Source organism: Musa acuminata, chromosome BXJ1-5, assembly GCF_036884655.1.
Source record: "Musa acuminata AAA Group cultivar baxijiao chromosome BXJ1-5, Cavendish_Baxijiao_AAA, whole genome shotgun sequence".
NCBI lineage: Eukaryota > Viridiplantae > Streptophyta > Magnoliopsida > Zingiberales > Musaceae > Musa > Musa acuminata.
The window spans coordinates 35430001-35452508 of record NC_088331.1 but is presented as its reverse complement, the minus strand read 5'-3'; the positions used below and the strand labels follow the sequence as shown (position 1 = coordinate 35452508).

The window sequence follows — 22508 nt, the reverse complement described above, 5'->3', positions numbered from 1 at the left end:
AAGGAGCTAATCATAGGAGACACATCAAAGGATGTTCAAACTCATTCTTCCTTTAAAAATTTTTATGTCAATGCCGCTTTTCTTTCTCAAATTGAACCGAAATGCATTAACAAAGCCTTGAAAGAATATTCATGGGTTATTGTAATGCAAGAAAATTTGAACCAATTTGAGAGAATGAGGTGTGGAAGCTTGTTCCAAGACCTAGTGACCATTTAGTTATTGGTACTAGATGGGTCTTTAGAAATAAGCAAGATGAATTTGATATCGTAGTTAGAAACAAGGCTAGATTAGTTGCTAAGGGTGTCAACCAAGAAGAATATATCGATTATGAAGAAACCTTCACTCCTATGGCAAAATTAGAAGTCATAAGGATGCTCCTTGCCTATGCTAGTAGTAATAATTTGAAGTTATTTCAAATGGATATTAAAAGTGCTTTCTTAAATAACTTTATTTTCGAAGAAGTGTATGTTAAACAACCACCCGGATTTGAGAACTCACTTTTTCCTAATCATGTGTTTAAGTTAATTAAAGCTCTACATGGATTAAAACAAGCCCCGAGGGCTTGGTACGAGAGACTTAGCTCCTTTCTTATCCAAAATAATTTCTCTAAAAACAAGGTCAATACTATATTGTTTAATAAAAATTTTGAAAATAAATTTCTTGTTGTTCAAATTTATGTTGATGATATTATTCTTGGTTTTACAAATGAATCCTTATACGAATCATTTGCCAAGAGTTTGAAATGAGTTTAATAGGTGACCTAACTTTCTTTTTAGGCTTATAAATCAAACAACTTAGTGATAGTATTTTTCTTAGTCAAACCAAATATGCATTAGAATTGCTAAAACGATTTAATATGGATGGTTCAAAAGCTATCAATACTCATATGAGTACCTCCACTAAGTTAGACATAGACGAAAGTGGAGAAAGCTTAGATCAAAAAACTTATAGGGGTATGATAGATAGTTTATTATATCTCACCGCAACTAGATCGAACATCATATTTAACATAAGACTTTATGCTAGATTTCAATCTAATACTAAGTTATCTCATCTTAAAGTAATTAAAAGAATTCTTAGATATCTTAAAGGAACCCCTAATATAGGATTATGGTATCCAAAATTCGAAAACTTTGAATTAATTGCTTATGCTAATGTGGATTTTACTAGATGTAAAGAAGATAGAAAAAACACATCTGGAACATGTCAATTCTTAGGTCATGTACTTATTTCTTGGTCTTCCAATAAATAAAACTCAGTTGCATTATCTACAATCGAAGCTGAGTATATAGCAGCTGGTGCATGTTGTGCACAAGTTGTATAGATGAAAAATACATTAGAGGATTATAAGATTCACCCTAAGAATATTCTCATAAAATGTGATAACACAAGTATAATATGTTTAACAAAAAATCCTATTCAACACTCTAGAACTAAACATATTGACATTATGCATCATTTCATAAGAGATCATGTTAATAACTATGACATATCTTTAGAGTTTTTTGATACGAAACATCAATTAGCCAATATCTTTGCAAAACCTTTAAATGAAGAATAATTTGATTTTAATAGAAGAGAGTTAGGGATGTTAAATTGTCTGAATGCATGAGTTTGTTGTATATCTTTTCCGGACTTTCTTGATTGTTTTTAAATAAAGCTTTCATAAAATCTAGAATATCAATTTACTTGGTATCAAATTTATTTCATACCCTTGCTCCATCACTGAATGATTTTTGATACACTTAGTCCCTTCACTCATGGATTTCATTGACAAATACATCTCTCATGAATTTCATTCGTGGATTTATTATCTTTCATTTGACTCATGAAAAAAGAATTTTCATGGACTTTTAGTATGTGATGATCACTTATAAGGATTTGATTTTGTATGGACATCTTGATGCTTTTAATGAATCATTTCTCTTTGTTAAAATAGAAGCTTGATTCGATGAAACTCATTTATTGTTTTGGATTTGACTTGGTCCAAATCCTTTCATAAATTTGGTTCTTCATGAATTCCTCCCTTTCTCTTCTTCCTCTTCTTCTTATGTTTTATGACAAAGGAAGAAAGAAACATGCACATCTCAAAAAGAACCAAAAAGCTTTTGCACATCTAAAGTTAAAACGTTAGCTTGTCCATTTTTAAAACCAAAAGTAGTTATCATGCAAAGTTTTTGCTTACCTTCCTTTTTGGCTTGGATAAATTGGTGTGGAACTTGCTTGAATTTTGTTTTAACACACTTGTTGAATAGTTCTCCTTTTTGTTGATGACAAAGTGGGAGAAATGTGGCAAATTGATAACAAATTGACATTATGAATGTTTAAAATAATGTGTAAAATGTATCTTATTGTAAATTCTTGAATGTTTTGCAAATGCATGAAATATGATTGGAATTATCAAATATATCGCAACATATCGCAAATACTTGAAGCATATCAAAATATATTACATATGCACTATATGCATTGTAGATACTTGAAATGTTTCATGAATGCTTGATAAATGTCTATCATTATGATAAGGTATCATGAGCTTAATTTCCTACTTACAATTGATATCATGCCTCAGATTAATGAATTGTCATCTTTGAAATTTGAATCTTGCTAAATTTCATATTTAAAATTAATATCATACTTGAAAATGATAATTGTCTATCATCATTCTATATTGGACTTAAAAATGGATGTCATGCCTTGACATCATTTGTATTGTGATAAATACGTGGTATCGTATTTTGAGATGGTAAATCATGATTGGTATCATGATGTGTATGTCGATAATTTTAAATGAATGTAACTTATCAGTTTGATGCTTGAATTCAAGAGTGTCTTTTCTCAAGTATGGCATATATATAGGGAGAGTTAAGGTTAACTCCATTGTCAATTGATTGTTATCATAAAAAAGATGAAGATTATTGAATCTCAGATTTTGATGATAAAATTAATTGGTAAATTATTTGATCAAATCTATATATTAAGAAAAGTGTGCAGGATTAATTACCATAGCGATCAAGGTATAAAGCAAAACGAAGTGCTAGATTCAAGATCAAGATTTCGTTGGGAGTTCGAGAGTTCATCGGAAGTCCGGAGGTTCGTCAGAAATGCTGCCAAAATTAATTGAGAAGAAGCTCATTGGAACTTGCCAAGAATATCATCATGAAGTCTAGGAGCTTGCCAGAAGTCCACTGGAAGATTACCAAGAGATCGTCGAAAGTCCGTCGGAAGATCGCCGGAAGCTTGCCGGAAAAAACCTAGACTTATCGGGCTTATTTTATTTAGTGTATACCTTAAAAATCGTAGTTAACATATAATTAGAGTTAGGTTTGGGAGGTAATCCTATTAACCCTATTAAGGGCCAATTGGGCCCATAATTGGACTGGTTTAGGCCGGACTCAAGACCCAACCAGGTTGCTAGACCTTGACTAGCAGTGGCACTGTTAGACTAGGGCAATGAAACCACCCAAGGAGCGGTCTCCCAAGTGGTTTGGGCAGTGGTACTACCTAGACTGAGTGGTGGTCCATTGGCAATTAATACTACCAAGCGATGGTACCGTCAGAACTCAGTATCCGAGACTCTATCAAACCATCGCCTAGTGTTAGAGTGTCAGGTGGTAGTACTGCTCAATGTCAGCCCGGAAACTCGAGATGAGACACTTTTTTGCTCCAATTTTAAAGTCATTTGGGCCTATAAATACCTCATCCTTTTTGCATGAAAGGGTAACAAAGCAATATCTAAGTATGGAAAAATTAAGTGTTGGGGTGTAAAAGTGTAAGAGTCCTCCTCATCTCTTTCTTTAGTTTTGCAATCATCCAAGAAGAGGTGTGAGGCTTGTAAAGGTTATCTCCTAAACCCGTGAAAATGAGAAAGCGTTGTAAAAAGGTGGTTGGTCTTTGCCTATTGAATGAAGACCATTAGTAGACATCGGTGACCTCGACGGAGGAGGAATCGGAAGTGGATGTAAGTCACAACAACCGAACCACTATAAATTTCAATGTGTTCTTTGCAAATTATTCTCTTTACTACATTTTACTTTACTTCATTGCAAATTATTCAATCCCCTCTTCTCTATTAACTTGCAGACTTATTCGGTTTTTCGTCGAACTTGGAATTTCATCGAACGAAATTTTTCGAAATCGTTGAAAATTATCATTTTTATCCGCTATACTAATTCACTTCCCCTCTTAGTGTCGTTCTTGATCCTAACAGATTCTTGAGTTAACTAGAGCCAACTTACTTAATTTTCATCACGTTGGTTTACTCAGGTTCTCTTTTCAATTGATATAATTATAATTAGAACCAATTTATTAGTTGATGACATTTAAGACGTACAAAACGTATGAGACATATTTTTATGACATATGATACATAACATAATTAAATGACACGATACACGGAAATGAAAACCAATACATGGTATATGGATACAACAAAATCTAATCTCGAGGATATAGGACATGATATGACCTGAGATTATGTAACATAACATGATATATCGTAGAACATGCCATGTAAAAAGTATAGGTGTAGGTCTAGTTGCTGTCATTAACTCCAAAAGACTCGAACATGAAGAAAAACTAAGTGGATGCTCTGCCCTGCGAGTTCTAAGGAAGACTACTAAACTAAAATTTCACTTCAGTGTAATAATATCTGAATGATTGCAGTAGTAATAATTGTTTCTTACATTTGAACACTGAAAGAATCATTTACATCTCAATTAAAGCTTGCATAGTCCTCATTACATCCTTCTGATCTACAAGTGAAAGAAACAAAGAATACCTAAGGTAAGTAGCTTAAACATTACAGACCTATTGATAATTAATACGTTTGGAAAAAAGATGAATAAAAATCCAAACCGTTTCTGGAACTTCCCATGAGCCTCCAGCATGTAAGATGCCGGTGATGCTAATCACGCCCAATCTTGTTTAAGCAATGATATATGTATATATACATATTGCGATGTGGAGCAAACAGATAAAGGCTGAATGCCATATAGATGCAGATTTCGATGTAAACATACTAGGTTTCTTCTGTAAAAACTTTGTATATGAAGTCACGGAAGCGTTTTGAATATTGCTTTGGATCAACAGCTGATATCGAGGTTGGGTCGTACTGGATGGACTTGTAAGCATGTTCAAGCTTTTTGCTGATGTCATAATCTTGGAGAATATCTATGATGCCAAAATACAAAATCACATCGGTAAACTCTCCTGTTGGTTCCATAATTAGCAAGGATTCACCATCGGTCCTTCGGACTATTAGTTCAACCCTAGCTGGCATATTTGCACCAAGTTTTATTGAAGCCCACCTGCATTGTCACATAAAAACATTTACAAAAAAGGGAAATTTATACCTAAGATATACTTTGTACAGCCTAGCTAGCAAAAGGCATACTTCCAGATTGTGCAATGGATAGAAAACAAAGTCTATATAACTCATTAATATTTTTCTTTCAAACAAAAAAAGTTAAACAAGAACAATACACATTTTCATAGAGTACATTTTGAATTGTTTCCAGCTAATAATCTCAGAATATGACCAAAAATTTGATATGTAAACATTTGCAGAAAACTTTGTCACATCAAGCTGGATTTATTTATCTTTTATCTTTAGCTGGCTACTATTGCATACACTGTAAATCAATAATGCAGAGGAATCCTAACAGATCTGCTAATATTTTATGACCAACTGTCAACAACATCTAGCTTCTAGATTTGCACCCAATTCCTAATGAAGGCAAGTGTAATCTTGAAAATTACTTTGAAGCTAAAAGGTTAGATGGCTGCTAGAAAGCCTTCAAGTTGTTTGCCATTTGAGTCCCTCAACTAGGGAACAAAACATCTGATGGTATGATTGATTTATAGATGCATCCAGAAGCATTCAGAAGAAACTCTGTTTCTATTCATGAATTGGAAATAGAGAACTAGCTTTTTCAAACAAGAGGCCCGACATTTGATTACCTCTCTCACTAAAAGAGCAAATGACACAATATTCTGTAGCCAAAATTGATACAACACTTAATGAATGTGGTATGGTTCTTCAGTGTACCCCAAATATTTAAGCTAATATATCACTTATCTTGACCACTCAATTGTCTTACCTAGATGAATGCACCAGTGGGATATTTGATGCTCAACTTAGTAAACCCAAAATAGAAGGATTCAGACACTTCTTTCATTTCCAAAAAAAATGATAATCTAAAACTAATGAAAGAGTAATATTTAGTTTATTGAAAAAATATTTAAATAACATGAAAAATTTTATTTGATAAAAAAATATTTTTTAATTCAATAGGTTACTTAGATGTGCAAATTATTATTTTAGACATGCAAAAGATTTTAAACCCCTAAAATATTGGATAAAGTATCACATCATCAAGTCATGCAGTGCAAACAACTATCAAGATTCGTATGTTCCATAATTAGAACACTTTTAATTAACAAGATGGGTTGCATGTAAAACTCTACTCTGTGTAAGCATCACTCTGATTCTAGCAACCCAAATATAATTTCATCAATTAGCCAAAATGGGTCTACCTCAATCTTTATTGAGCCCCATAATGCTTGGACAAGCCTATTGATGGGACTCAATGAAATCAAACTGATTCAAATTTATAATTCCTCTCAATTCTCACATTTTTTTCACCTCCCCTTCTCTTCTTTTCTTTTCTGGAGGTGCTAAATCCTATTAAAGAAACTTTGGGACACTAAATGTTAATGTTAATAAAAAGTAAATCTAATTAAAAAAAAACCTGATTCAACCAAATATATTTTTTTCTTCATGCCACCAAAGATTTGTGATAAAAGGTACGATAGGATGATTAACAATGATTTCTTTAAAATTTTCCTAGTATGTTGATGTCAGTGATTTAAAAAGTGATAGGTGCCAAGGTACAAAAACACCCGAGGCGCTAGGTGCTCGCCCAAGCAAAGTGAGGCACTAAAATATAAAAATATATAATATAATTAGTAAATATAATTATTTAAAATTTTAAATAAAAATATGCTATTAAATTAAGAAAATCTAATAAATACAAATACTATTACTAGTATATAGTTAACAGTATATTATATACTATTAACAGTATACTATCGAAAGAGAAGAGAAGAATGTAAGGGAAGACTGAGGGTGCTAACTGAGAAAAGCGAGAGCGGCAGCGGCGAGCGAGAGTGGTAGCAGTAGCGGTAGCAGCGAGCAACAGGAGCGGCGAGCGACGACAGTGGCAGCGGTAGCAGTAGTGATAGTGGGAGCGGCAAGCGGCGATAGTGGCAGCGGGAGCGGAGACAGTGGCAATGGTAGCAGCGAGCAGCTGCAGCGGGAGTGACGACAATGGCAGCGACAGCGGCAGCAGCAAGCAATGGTAGTGAGAGCAGCGAGTGACGACAATGGCAGCGACAATAGCGAACAGCGGGAGCGGGAGCAGGAGTGGTGAGCGGTGACAATGGCAAGTGGAGTGGCATCGTGAATGGCGAGCAGGGTTAGGGTTGGGGAAGTGCACTGATATCGGTGCTTTAGTTGGTTCAATTGAACCAACTAAAGCACTGGAGACCGAACCAGACCTAAAACACTAGTTCGGTCGCCTGGTTTAACCCAAGCGCTCGCCCGAAGTGCCTGGCGACTGGGCTCGGGCGAGCGCCCAAGCGACGCCTCTTTGAAGCGCATCGCTTGAAAATGAAGCGAGGCGCTCGGGCCTCGCCTCGTCTCATCCGAGCGCCTAGGCGAGCGCCTGAGCTCCTATTGAAATTATTGGTTGATGTTGGATGAAAGATTAAGATTTGGATTTATTTTAAATTAAGCATTACTTATATTTTCATTGAATATACTTTTAGCCCCTCTATTGAGATACTAGCTTAGCCCCTACTTGCAAAGTTATCGGAAGCAAAAATTCAAGTCTTTTATATAAAATTCTAAAAAGGTATTATATAAATATTAATTTATAAGGGCCATTATAATATAGAAAATGGCACGAGCAAAAGATAATTGTCTTGATTCATGACTATCTAGGTTGTCTTTTTTACACACCATTCCTATGAACATGACTTGATAATCCATAACTCACAATGTTCTTGATCAGCACTAAAAAGTTATCTTGTGCCCCATTCCAGTTGATGAATTATGTCAAGCTCACCCATCTTAATTAGCATTCATAGCAAGGTATGCAATTTCGAATGGTACCGATCCGACGGCATACCGGTACGCGGACCGCCCGCTACCAGGTGGAACGTTTAAAAGCATCATGTATCAGATGATACGGGGTAATATCGGACGGTAACGGTCGAAATTTCGACTGTTACCGCTTGGTAACAGTGCTACAGTGCTCCAATGGTTAAATTAACTATTGGAGCCCTTTCATATAGTATTTAAACCCATCTTCTCTCCTATTTTATTCCATTACATTCTCATACTCTCTTAAACTATCTTAAACTCTTTTTTTCTTATATTTGTGCTCTCCTAAACTCTACAAAACAATGATTGAATTGAGTCAAGACTAATTTGAGAAGATTAAGAGGAAGAACTTTCTAATTAAGATGTATGTATTCTCTTTCTTTGATTATAGAGTAATTAAGATTTTTAATATTATGATTAGTGTGTTTAATATTGATTAATTCGAAATTAGATACTTAATAGGCCAAATATTTATATTTCATATATATTAAATATTAAAAAATATTTATGATAGTAAAATAAGTTTAAATAGGTTTTATTAAAATTATTTTTACGATTAGTCATTTTAATGATAATTTAATCTAAATTTGTTCGATTTTATGTCAATTCAATGTGTTCAATACCTATTAGGGTGTTGTCATATTTATAGTGTTGAAAGAGAAGTAATTAATAAGAAATTAACTATGTTAATCATGTAATTCGTGTATCTAATGATGATTTCATCGTAATTTAAACTATATTAGATCAAAATTACATATTTAATGCTTCTTTTATGTGTTTGACATATATATAATGGTAAAATAGGTTTAATTAGGTTTTATTAAAATTATTTAATGATGCGATTAGTCATCTTAATGATGATTTAATCAAAATTTGATCGATTTTATATCAATTTAATGTCTTTAATATCTATTAGGATGTTTGATATTTTTATAATGTTAAAAAAAAAAGTAATTAATGAGTAATTAGCTATGTTAATCAGGTGATTAGTGTATCTAATGATGATTTTATCCTAATTTGAACCATATTGGATCAAAATTATGTATTTAATGCTTCTTTTATGTATGTAACATATTTATGATGATAAAATATGATTAGTTATGGTTTAATAAAATTATTTAATGCTCGATTAGTGATTTTTTATCGATATTTGGTCAATTCAATATGTTTATACTTTATAATTTATTTGATTTAAATTTGGTAGGATTATGGTACCAAAGGAACAACCACATGATGATGCATGAATTCATGCCCGAAAGATAGATGAGAACCATCATCATTGGCAATGTATTTATTGTGACTACATTGGCAAGGGTGGAGGAATAACTCGGGTGAAAATGTATTTGGCTGGCGGGTATCCTGATATTGCAAAATGCAAGAAGGTTCTGACGAAGATCTGTAAATTATTTCAAAACAAGCTTACAATAAACAAAGGAAGATACATTAAAAAAAAAGGCAAGAGTTGAAGAAGAATATTATAGGGCTACACAAGAACCAGTTTATGATCAGTATGAGGGTTGCAACGATCAAGTCGACCCGGATCTCACAGTTGGGATTCATGCATCATTAGTATATAGTCGATGAAGCAATGAGGCATCGACGACCTAACTCACAATTGGAGCATGGCAGTGGTACTGGAATCTAGAGGTCAGCCAACATGAGGCAACCAACTACTCCTCAGTTAGGTCGAACTAGTAGCATGAGGTATGGTAGACTCTGTGGTTTTATGATAGGTCTTGGCAGGAGGTTTGCACCAGATATTGTTGATATTGATCCGTAAGCCTATCCCCCACAAATAGCGAAATAGACACGGATTGACAATAAAGAAAAAAAATGAGATATTGGGAAGACAATCTTAAAATAGTTCAACTTCCACAGGATTCAAGCCAACACAGCCCAAGGTCCATATTATCAGAGCATAGTCTCTTCTATTCAAAAGTCTAGTATGGGGATCCAACCTCCAACACCGAAGGAGATTTACGACATGTACTTAGATGAGGAGGTGGTAGAACTAAAGGATTGGATCAAATCCTTCAAGAGGCAATGGGACGAATATGGGGTGACACTGATGTGTGATAGTTGGACAGGACCAACAAGAATGAGTATCATCAACTTTCTAATTTATTACAACAGAAGAGTAGTGTTTCATAAGTCCGTTAATGCTTCTGAAAAGATCCAAGATGTAAACTACATTGAGAGCTTGATGGACACTATAGTAAAGGAGATTAAACCACAGTATGTTGTCCAAATAATAACTGACAATAGAGCGAATTTCAAGAAGGCCGGTTTACAATTGATGAAAAAAAGAAAAACTTTATTTTGGACTCCATGTGCAGCTCATTGCATAGATCTAATGTTGAAGGATATTAGTGAGCTAGATGCGATCAATAATTATGTAGCTCGAGCATAATCAATTACAAAATTTATATATAATCATCACTGGGTCCACGCTTTAATGCAAAAGTATGTAAACGGTGAGATACTCCGACTTGGAATTACTCGATTTGCTACCAATTTTATTGTATTAAAGTCATTACAGCAAAAACGACATGACTTGAAGGCAATGGTCATCTCATAAGGGTGGTCTGATTCTAGATATTCGAGATTGAGCGATGGAAAGAAGAGAGAAAAGTCCATTCTTTCCTCTAGATTTTGGAAGACTTAGGAAGAAATCAGAAAAAGTATGGAACCACTTTATATTGTCTCCATAAGGTCGATATAGACAAGTGTCCATAGATATCGTATCTTAAATATATGTTAATTTCAGCAAGAGAGGAGGTCAGGAAAGCATTCAAAAGATGATTTTAAGGCCGTCCAATACGTATGTATTATTGATCGTCGGACCGAAGTTCATATGGATCAAGATATCTATAATGCAGGTAAATTCATATTCAGAATAATTTAATTTATTATTATTTAGATAATAAAAAACCATACTAACAAAATTATATCTTGCAGCGTATTATCTAAACCCGGCAATTCAATATCGATATGCTCTCGGAACATAAAATGATTTACTAACGATACTACGAAATATTATATATCGGCTCTTGCCAAACACTACTGATGCAGCCGATACTCTTATGGAGAGTCGATTATTTCGAGAAACAGTTGGTTCATTCTTCGACGTTATAGTTGTATTGTGTCATTACACTATGGATCCTAGTGAGAAAAAGTTATACATATTGATTATCAATTATATCTAATGTTAATTATTTGTTATGCTAATAAAATCTTATTTATATCATTTTGCAGTCGAGTGACGACTACAATTTGGAGGGGATACACCACATTTAAGGAAGGTTGTCATTCATGTACTTTTACAGACGACAACATCTAGTGGTTGCGAACGTAATTAGTCAACGTTTGCATTGATTCACATGAAGATCCGCAACAAACTCTCCTATAAATGGTTAGAGAAACTAGTATATGTCCATTATAACATGTGGCTAAGATTGTGATGTGTTGAGCTGGATAAAGAGCTAGAGGAACCATATATTAATCCCATTGTCCTTCAATTCTACAACGAAAATTCAAAGCCGATGTTAGATTGGATTGAAGCAGTAGAGAACCAAGAGGATCCTCTACTTGATAAGGCGGGAGATCCACAGCGTCCTTCACGTTTTATCACCGAGGCAATAAAAGAAAAAGAAGCACAACTCTAACAGGTGGAAAATCCCCCTCGATCACAACGTGGCAGGAGTTAAACAACATCGAGTCAAATTGCTCCAGGAACTACAGACACCCAACGGTCACAGTCGTCTGCCCAACGTGCAAAGGCAAAGGGGAAGGCAGTAGCATCAGTTGCATCGTTAGAAAGAATCGAGTCGGATGATGAGACACCTTTACAATCACATTCAGCAACTCGCTCGGTCTAGAGACATGACAACAACATGGACAGCAGTGCCTCGACGGATAATGGCGATGATGCCGGGCAGTCGTTAGTCTTGTCTACACAACTTGAGGGTGGTGCATGGACTGAGGAGCAATATTTTACACATGCCACCTAAGATTCAGATCATGGAACTCGACAAGGTCCTGGTCAAGTTTATGTGCAGAAGAGGAAGGGGAAGGGGAAGGCAGTAGATGAATTTGAGCAGATGCGACATAGCCTACATGATATAGATACAAAAAGAAGCTCATCGTATTCACAGCCATCGTATTATGGAGAATTATATGGGCAACAGCAATATGGTGATAGTTGATTATCCTTCTCTGAGCAATAGTATGATATAGAGCAGCAGATCAGTAGCGAAAGTAGAAGCTCTGACATTCACCAATATATGCCTCAAGAGCTTCCTCGGACAAATGTGATTTATGACGATCAGCCTACGATCAACATCACATTGATGCATCAATAACATACGGTGTATCAATACACTATGCCATGAGATCAATTTCATGATTGGGTCCAACAAACATATCATATTGATATACAGATGTATAGGATCGAGGACCCCGATCCACTACCCGTGGAGGCCCGTCATTTATTTTGGTGGTAGAATCAGCAATCAAGTATATCTACATATGTTATTATTTAATTCATTTAAATTTTAGAGTTTATATTGTAATAAAATAGTCTAACAATTCAAAAGATTTTTCTGTAGATATTTCAATATTTACATAAAGACAATCCGTAATGGATTTTCTGAAAAAGATATATGATATTATTCTTACCTAATTTACATTGATTTTGTTAAACTTATGCTATTACTATATTTATTTCTAACTTAAAAACCCTATCCTAACTTTTTTTTATTTTCAGGTATTTTCGGAGGGTTTTACACCTAAATTAGGTGTACCGCTCGATACACGGTACCATACCGTACAGAGCCAACCTCGAAACACCGGTACGGTACAGTATTTCGATCCTTGATTCATAGTTCTATTATTAACTTGCTTGAACTATATTTAATTAAGTAGCTCTTTTCACTATGTATTAGTGTTGCCCCACCTTTTATCTAGGAATCCAATTCAATCAGGACCAATGTTAAAAGTCTTGGTCTAGTGCCAATACTAATTGGTAGTCATATCAACACATCGGTATGGATCTTACCAAAAGTCAATACAAGTTGGTACCCAAAATGAAAAAGGAAGAGAAGACGAAAAATGTAGGAGAAGAGGAGTTGGAGGAATAGGAAGAGACAGAAGCAAAAGAGGAGCAAGAGATAAACCAATATGAGGAGAGAGGAAGAGAATTTGTATTGGTATCAGATGGAAAGTTTATTGTCCAGTATAGTTCAGAGCCAGTCTGTAAAGTGTCTGGTAAACCCAGTATAATAAGCTTACCAAGCACTATAGCCCATACTGGACTTAATCAGACAAACTCACCAGGTACATGTGCTGGTTGGTTGTTGGACTGGAAAATACTGGCTCATACAAAAAAGTTTGCTGGATAAGATGTTTCCACGCTAGAATATTCTAAAGCAGAAAATGTTGTCGCTTAAGTCGCTATCTTATTTTTGAACTTTGAAGAACAGCAAGTTTTAGAAGAAAGTGGTGGACAAAACAAAGAGCTTAGAGACCAAGGAGAAACCAAACAAAATTTAGACCATGAATTATTTGCAACAATAAGACCACAACAAAGGTTAGTACACTATGCCTAGTACCCATACCTAATTCCATGAATCATGGAAACATGGAGTCACAAGCCAGCCTTGTAGGCCTTGTCAATATACTAGCATACTACAAAAACACAAAACATTTTGCCATAGGTCCAGAAAACTTATTGCAGCATAAGGCACTGACAGAATTGGTACTGATTATAGTCCAATCTGAAGTTAGCAATACATGAAAATAGTGGTTTCAGAAATTTGCAAGATCAGATGAATAGAAAGCACTATAGAAATAAAAGATGATTCACAACTACCTTTCTAGTGTTCTTGTATTTTTTTTTTTTTTTGTTGACAACCATGATAACAGAACTTAGGAGAGAGAAACAATACATCTAAATATAACAAAATTATTTAAATAATTTTGGTCACTCCTTTTTGTCCAAGCATTAGAAGAATATGGTTGATTGTTGGTCATTGTTGGTCAGAAAAGGGATTAGAAGCATTAGAAGTGGGAGATAGATTTTGAATTCCTGATATCAAATACTTCAACGACCAGATTATTGAACCAGTATCCACATTCAGATTCATTAAATATCTACTTAGAAGTATGTTTTTCCCAGTATCCAGTACAGAACAGATCCATTCTCAGTCACATACTTCCATATTCCAAAAATTAAAAAAAGAAACTAGTACATACATTAACAACTAAATTAATTGCCATGCAGAATTTATAGAGAACTCATTTATCTTCTTAGACTCCAATACTACTTTTTCTCCCATGGTTATCCATATTAAATAGCAGCTAACCATTTAAGTTCTGGATAGTTCTAGGTAATGTAAACATCTAAGTAAAATAAAAATTGGCAAATTTTTGCACCATACCGTGTCGGATCACAAAGAAACTGATCCATATCTGCTCTTGAAAGGTGGGGAGTTGGTTCATTTGTGTTGTTAACATCACAGGGAACTGTGGCAAAAAAAAAGAGAAATTATTAGAAACAAAATAAAATGGGTATCATTTGAGTTTGAGGCCAACCATCAGTCTCTTGGGAGGCTGATGCTTCTCTAAAATGGACTCCCACCAAAAGACTGTAATCCATTATCCTCTCCTGCTCCAGAAACTCACAGTCTCGGTCAACTTGCCTACAAAAAGAGAATAAAAGCTGGGCCGAAATGATAAAACATCGGGAATATTAAAGAATCAGATCACAAGATGGTAGTACCAAGTTGGAAAGGTGAAGCAAATTAACTACTGGTACCTGTGGAACTCCTGAAACCAAGACTTCTGTAACCGGAATATAAAATTGAGATCAAGGTCCTTCAGAGTAGTGTTTTCATCAATCTCTGCCTCAGGCTTATCTGTCGTACGACCATGGGAAGACCCTTTGAGGTCAAAACGCCTATGAATTGGATACTCAGAACAGAAGAGATTGCCCATTATGACAAAACGAACCTAATTAATTTGCAAAGCAAATGGATAATTGATATCAGCATTAAACATTTTGATTGCTTGAACTGATATTGAACTTGCAAACAGAAAACCAACCTTTCTCTGAGTAGCCCCAGTTAATTTCACACAGTGCAAACCAAAAAACTTAGTAACTAGAGTATTCTCAAAAGCTCGGACATGGTTATAATAGGCTGGAAGCATCCTCAGTAGCACCTACAACAAGGTGCAGATAAGGAAACTGCAGCATTACTTAAACACATGATGACACTAAAAAAATAAAAGGGAACCCACTTTTACTTCAGATTTCTTCATTGTTTTTATCATGTATCGATCATCATTTGTTAGGTAAAAGAAGCTTCCACTTTTTCCAGGAGATGAAAGTTCCCGAAGAGCATCATTTCCACAGATTGATATCATATAGTCAGCTGGGTCAACCTTGAATAGCTTGCGGAGAGTCCTAGACATTCAGTATTTGGTAATTGAGCTTATACTCAGAATTTAAATGCATGATAAGGAAGATAAAACATAATGTTAAACCAGTGAAAGAAAAAGGAAAAACATGGGGCCAACCTGAAAACTAATGGACAGTAATCCTTCCACTTGAAATCACAAGACTGGTGTGGGGGTGTTTGTTTTGTTCCCTCAGGAGGAAACCTTGTCCATATCTTTTCTTTGGGGTCAAAGGCTGATGCTTTCAGGTCAAGTGTTTTAGGCTCAGGTAGCTTTCCTACTGCATGCCTAGACCAGAAGACCATAAAATATAATCAAGAAACTAATTGTCATATCAAGACCTCTAAAAGGAGAAATTACATAGTAACTATAGCAAAAAAAATGTCTTTATCATGAGAGTGATTCTTTTCCACTCTGGGTTTCTTTAAGCAAGATGTAACGATGATTAATGAGATTCAATTCACATAAGAGCAATATGTAGAGAATCAATTGCATTAAAAGATTGACATTCAGGTTGATATCCAATTGCAAGTAAGATCTACAAATGTCAATATGGATATAACAAGGTTCTATCCATCATGGAACATTTACATTTTCCATCGAAGAAGGATAGAGCCTTGTTATAAGACAGGTTGTTATCCAACAGATGACATTCATCATGGATAAACAAAAGTCAAAAAGAAAAATTATCATTAAAAGATTGATCACAAAAAGCCATTGAATAAGGGGCACATGTGTGCTTTGATTAGGTAATACAAGTAAACTGAGTCAAAACTCTGTTTAGCAACTACATAAATGTTCAAGGAAACCAAGAAATTTCTTAATACAATTTCAAACAGCAGTCTACCTGTTTATCTTACATGAAAATTTATCCTATTCACAAAACAAGATTTTAACATTACAACATATTCAGGGGAATTTAATACGCAATGACAAGAGTGTCAACATCATTTGCCATAGATTTTATATGTAAGGCACATGTGCTTTAGTGAGTAATACAACATAATCAAAACTCTGTATAACAACTACAAAAAAAGTTCAAGGACGGTATGAACTTTCTTAATACCATTTCAGATAGCACTATACTTTTGTATCTTGCTTGAAACTTATCCTATTCACCATAGGGATTTTACCATTACATCATATTCAGGGATACCCAAAATGTAATGACTAGAACATTAGCATCATTTGCCACAAATATATGACTACCAGCATCAGGTCATGTGCCAATTTATGTTTTGGATATCAATACTTCTTTATATCTTAGCATTATACCATTTCCACATACTCAAAGCGAACTTCAGAAGTCCAGCAATGCAGGAAAAAACTAGGAAATTAATATGATAAGGCACACAAGTAAATGATGAAATGACAGTAGGTACTTATTCTAGGTCAGGACATGCATTAGCTGTTAATAAATGATAATGTGTTTGCAGTATCTCTATCTGATCCTAGTATGAAAAAGACTTAAAAGAGTAAATTAATACTAATCCAATTGATGAAGTGATAAGTTTTGGGATGCAATTACACATGCACATGATAAGAAACTCTTTTAGGCAACAAAATTTCCTATTCTAGCAAGAGATAATTCAAAAAGTCGCCCAGCCTTTGGAAGCTTTCATTGATTGGATGACTAGAAATTTGAATTGAGAACCCCATGCTTTTTGCAGGCCCATATGCATCTAGACAAGTAAATTAGATATGCAGCCATCATTTTGTTGATGCATAAATTTCCAAACCACCACAATACAAGTTATGGTAAAGTGCTTTATAGTGGTTCTCCTAAATTAATCAACTAAAAAAGAAGAAAAAAGTAGAAGGGAAAGAATAGTGAATAAAAAGGATTTGAAACTTTAGTAGTATTGTTCCTGCTTATTTAAGTACTTTAACTCATACAAAAGTGATATGTTGTCTGAGAATTGTACTAAAGGGGGTAGAAAATAAGATATATGAAGTCATGGTAAAAGGAATCCTGAATGAGCCTCCTGCTAGGCTTCAGACCAACCATTTTAGAAGAGAAACATTAAAGCTATCTACTCATATGTTCCTTCATTGTACAAGGAAAAAGAATCTAAGCATTCCATAATCACCATCTGACCCGAATTGCATTCGATAACTTAACAAATCTGTGGCTAAAGTTAACAAATCACACAAGTAATCACAAAATGCCAAGATAAGAACTTATTATGGCCATGAATCTAGATCAAAAGAAGAGATCAACCCATAAAAGGGTAAAAAAACGAAAGAATTTTTGTCCATCATGATCTGGATTATATTTTTAACTCCATACAAAATAAGCTTGACCATCAGGTCTCCACCAGTTATTTTAACTCCAAGAATCATCGAGCACCAATTAATGCACCAAAATATCATACAAAACCCAGAGAATAAAAGATGATTCATCATTTTTTTTATTTTGTGAAGTCTGATTAATCATATTTTTGTAGAACTTACAACAGTCAGGCCTGCATAGTTGCAGTGTCCTTAAAAACCTGATTATATGGAAATACGATGATAATCATAACTATCTTGTTATAGTAATATGAGATATACATGATGATTATATGGAATTTCAAATCTTATGGTAAATTTTAAATAAATAGATAGTTATAGTAAGTATCTTCCTACAAGATAGATGTCGTCTATCTATATTGAACATCAGAGATAATATTCCTATGATTTCTCAAGTGACGGATTATTTCTTCCGACTATAGTTCAAAAAATATTTCATGATTGATTTTTTATCTTCACGAAAGCAAACTTGTGATTACAGCTAAAGTGTCAGTAACATATCATAATAGATTCAAGACTTCATCACTTAATGAGTCAAAAGAATTTATCAACACTAGAGAAGAATGTAGATGAGGGATGGCAATGCAAAACAAAGTACATGTTGCAGGTGGACTAGTGGGCTTCTCCTATTCTACAAGAGTTAGTTTAAAGATGCAACAAACGAATGATTCTTCTACTTGTTAGACACAATAAAAGATCCGAAGTGTTCCACCCTTTATTGCATATAGGGCTAAAAGAAAGGAGTTGATACTGTGACATGTACAAGCAAATCAAATTTGAATGAACATGCAAGTTTGATTCTTGAAGACTACAAATTTTTTTAAGACAAATGTTATAATTTATACAAAAAAAAGTTAAAGATAAAAAAATCACACAGGTCATGCTATTAAAAGGTGATACTGAAATAATCTTTCATCTTCCATGTAGTTAGCAAATTGCCTATGTTCTTACTTGCACCAGCTATAATGTTGGTTGATATTAACATAAAGTTGCCCTCTTGATCTCTATTTTTCTAGTAAATCAGTTTCTTTTCATAGACAAACAATGTTTTTTCCAAAGTGGAAAAAGAATTCAACAATAAAACATAGAACTGATAAATCACTTTTTTTAAGGAACTGATTTGTCTCCTAGTCCATTCATTGAAAAAATGGAACTTGATTACTCAAACTATTACCATTGTTGAAGTACTGCTAATTAAAATTCAAGAATTGAAGATATTGTGTTCCTTCTTGTACCTATTTCCTCAACAAGTACCAAGAACTACCTAAGGTTATGACATTTTGATCTGCCATTAAAACCCAAAGTTCCAAGTTGAAAAATATATCAGTGTCCAGTGCATATCTGTAACACGCTGACATGTAACTATGTAAGGACATCATCTTTTCAATTCTTATTATTCAAGTAATACTGGTAGCAAATAACCCCCAACATAATTCCCTTAAGAAATTAAGGCATAAAATGAAAGAAGATTTCATTTTTATTATCCCATGGACTTGATCATGAACCCACCTGATCGAAATAGACAGTGTTGCTACATCTTTCTCTTTTGGAGGTTCACTTTTAACTAATAATACATAACATGACACTTCGGTTTAGTTCTTAATTCAGGTTAGATGGGTCTACTACCAATAACTTTAGTTTGTGTTTGGAAATACATGGTTATAGGCCCATCAAGCTAATAGATCAATTCTATCATTCTTGCCAGATCATGGAAAGTGGTGAAACGGTTCGATTACTAAGCATGGTAAATAATCCAAGAAATAAATACTATCCATGAATGGGATCTGAAGCACATCAAGTGTAAAGCCACCACTGAACTGGCATATCTTATGCTGCATACTAGGTATAATTCTAAGCTATAAGTTGCCCTTGGACTTTGATGCGGATGTCAGCCTTATGTGGAGGAGATTGCGAAATTCTGATTTAATATTGGAAGTGGGAGGAGAATTAAATTAGTTTAACTTTAACTAAAACATTTTGAATTACATGATTCTAGGCCTATTAAATTAATGGAACAATTCTTTCAATGGGTCGGGTCATGATCGTAAGGTAAGTTAAACATAATAATTTTGCTGAACTTGCCTTTTAAATTTGTTGAACTTATTCATTTTACTTTCCAAATGTAATTGTTGTGTAAGATCCAAATGTGGCAATAATATTTTTTCCTATTGTATAGGTTGTTGTCCATGCTGAGTTTTGGGCCGTAAGCAATGGACTATGCCAAACCAAGATGCCTGAACCTCTGTTCCTTTCATGTCAAGACTGATTCTCTTGAGCTAGTTCAAATCTTCAACCACATAAGACTGATCCCTTGGTCCCTATGCAATCCTTACAATGGTTTCTTTTTACTAGCAAGGAGGTCAATGTTTTTGACTAGATTCACATCAGTGGACAATTAAACTACTCTGCTCACTCTCTTCCCAACGAGGCAAGAATTTCATGTATTTCTTGACTCTCAGAGAACTTTGGTATTTCCGAGATACACATCTGTTGAATAAATAATTCTCTTTTGTGTTAAAAAAAAAAACCTTATCTTATCTTGAAAAGTCAACTGAGATCTTCAAGACTTGTAAGGAAGACAATCATCATATAGCCCAAAAATTCAGTAAATATATGCACAAAATCTCCAAATATTCCAATGTAAAAATTACTGCATAGTCCATTATCAACTTCCAAGTAATAAGAATGTGTTACTGCGAATAAACTTGTGACTAGAAATGTCTATGGTACACAAGAATTGAATATGAACCACTATTTTGTACACTAATACATTTGGATATAGTTGTAAGCTACTAGGTACCTCTTTAGTGCCTACTATGTGCGAAATTTTCTCCAACATGTTAAACATAATTCATCCAATCTCCTATAGTCCTTTATGAAAGAACATACAATACTACTACTTAAAAAACAATTAGTCATAGTGTCCCAACTGTTTGAATTAGCAATTTGGATCTTTTCTGTCACCAAGTTGTGTATTTAAAACAATCTTTTTGTTTTTCTAAAGAAGTCTCCTCTTCTTGCACCATTAATTTTATTTGATCCATCAAATCTAATCCGGCCACTTACGGGTCTCTTTGGACATATCCACATCATTTTGGATCCCTCATATTATCTTAAATTGATGCTATACTTATAAATAATATTTCTTCTATCTTTCGTGATAATTCTACACATCCATCATATCATTCTCATTCAACAGCATTAATATTTTGTATATGTTACCTGCCATTAACTGACGTTGTGATTCATGAGTCATTGTTACACTTACAACTGTATTATATTTTTTATTTAAAAGGAGTATGATGAAAACATGAGATACCTCTCTCAACTCCAGATTGTTGATCTTGTGAATCTCACAGCTACCAGGATGTGGCACCATTTCCCTTGATTAGCGACACATTTTGTGTTAACTAGAGTGTCTCTTTTAGGTTCCTTTTCTGGATACCTAAAGCAATGCTCTAGAATCTATATTCAATCTAATTTTATTTAGAAAAAGATTGCACAAAAGTGATTGTAGTACCTGATTCCAAGCTGGAGATTTAGCATAAGGTCATAATTCTTATGCCGCTTTGAGATAGTCTCCCCCTGCTTCTTTATCACCCTAGGCGGCCACCTTAATGGTTGCTGGATCCTCCCAATCCCCCTTGACTCTACGTCATTTAATTGAAGCTCACCGAGAAAGTCATCAACACCCTTGGTTGCTCCCCCTGTCTCAAATGCACCTCCACTCTCTGCATCAGAATTGATAAGCTCATCTGGATCCCAGAACCCACTTTTGCTCCCAATGCCGCTGATTGTACTGGCATGACCATTATGCCCTCTTGGCGTAAACCCTGCTGAGACCACCTCTGCTGATGCTCGCCTCCTAGGCTGGGCATCTGCTGATTTGGAAGATCTCCAGGCTGCTTGCTTCTGGACGAAGTCAGCCTCGACACCCGACCAGTTTAGCGTCTTCTGCGAAGGAAGAATGGACACATTATCACCCTGGCACACCTTGCAATCTCCAAGGTCTGCCAACAAGACCCCAGAGGGATCCCGGGCAGTGGGAGATGAGGCAGTCGGCGATGGATAGTATGCACCCTTCTGCTGGAGGCTCCCGTTCTCCTTGCCCCAATAGCCAACGTAAAGTCCTCCGTCGGCCCAACGGAAGTTCCCATTCCCCTTTGGCAAACCATCTTCCCACCCACCGTCGTATCGATTTCCGTTTGCCCAGACAAGGGTGCCGCGGCCGTCAATGATGCCCGCCCGCCACTGCCCGACATACTCGTTCCCGTTCTTCCAGACGTACCTTCCGTGGCCATCTTGGACATCGGAACGCCACTCCCCGTCGTAGTAATCGCCATTGGCGTAGGACTTCACCCCGTGGCCGTGCTTGAGGTTCATGGACCAGGCGCCGCGGTAGGTGTCGCCGAGAGAGCTGGTGTACGTGCCGTAGCCGTCCATGAAACCGGACTTGAACTCTCCTTCGTAGGTGGCACCGGACGGCCACGAAAACTTGCCCTTCCCCATGGTCTTGCCGTGGCGCCACTCGCCTTCGTACATACAGCCGTCGGTCCATAGGTACTTTCCGTTTCCGTGGGGAACATTGCCGCAC

The 22508-nt window shown here is 35.2% G+C and overlaps 1 protein-coding gene across 1 annotated transcript in view; it reads right to left on the bottom strand.

Moving 5' to 3' along the window:
- Positions 1-4885: 4885 nt before the first annotated feature.
- The window catches only part of LOC103985180 (phosphatidylinositol 4-phosphate 5-kinase 6-like), a 17941-nt gene continuing 318 nt past the window's right edge, over positions 4886-22508 (bottom strand). The window contains exons 1-8 of the mRNA XM_009402813.3: positions 21435-22508; positions 15743-15910; positions 15464-15629; positions 15269-15385; positions 14982-15175; positions 14759-14865; positions 14605-14689; positions 4886-5309 (exon numbers count right to left, since the gene is read on the bottom strand). The exon at positions 21435-22508 is cut by the window's right edge and continues 318 nt beyond it. Coding sequence (XP_009401088.2) covers positions 5021-5309; positions 14605-14689; positions 14759-14865; positions 14982-15175; positions 15269-15385; positions 15464-15629; positions 15743-15910; positions 21435-22508 — 2200 coding nt within the window. The 3' untranslated portion in view covers positions 4886-5020. The remainder of the gene's footprint in view (positions 5310-14604; positions 14690-14758; positions 14866-14981; positions 15176-15268; positions 15386-15463; positions 15630-15742; positions 15911-21434) is intronic.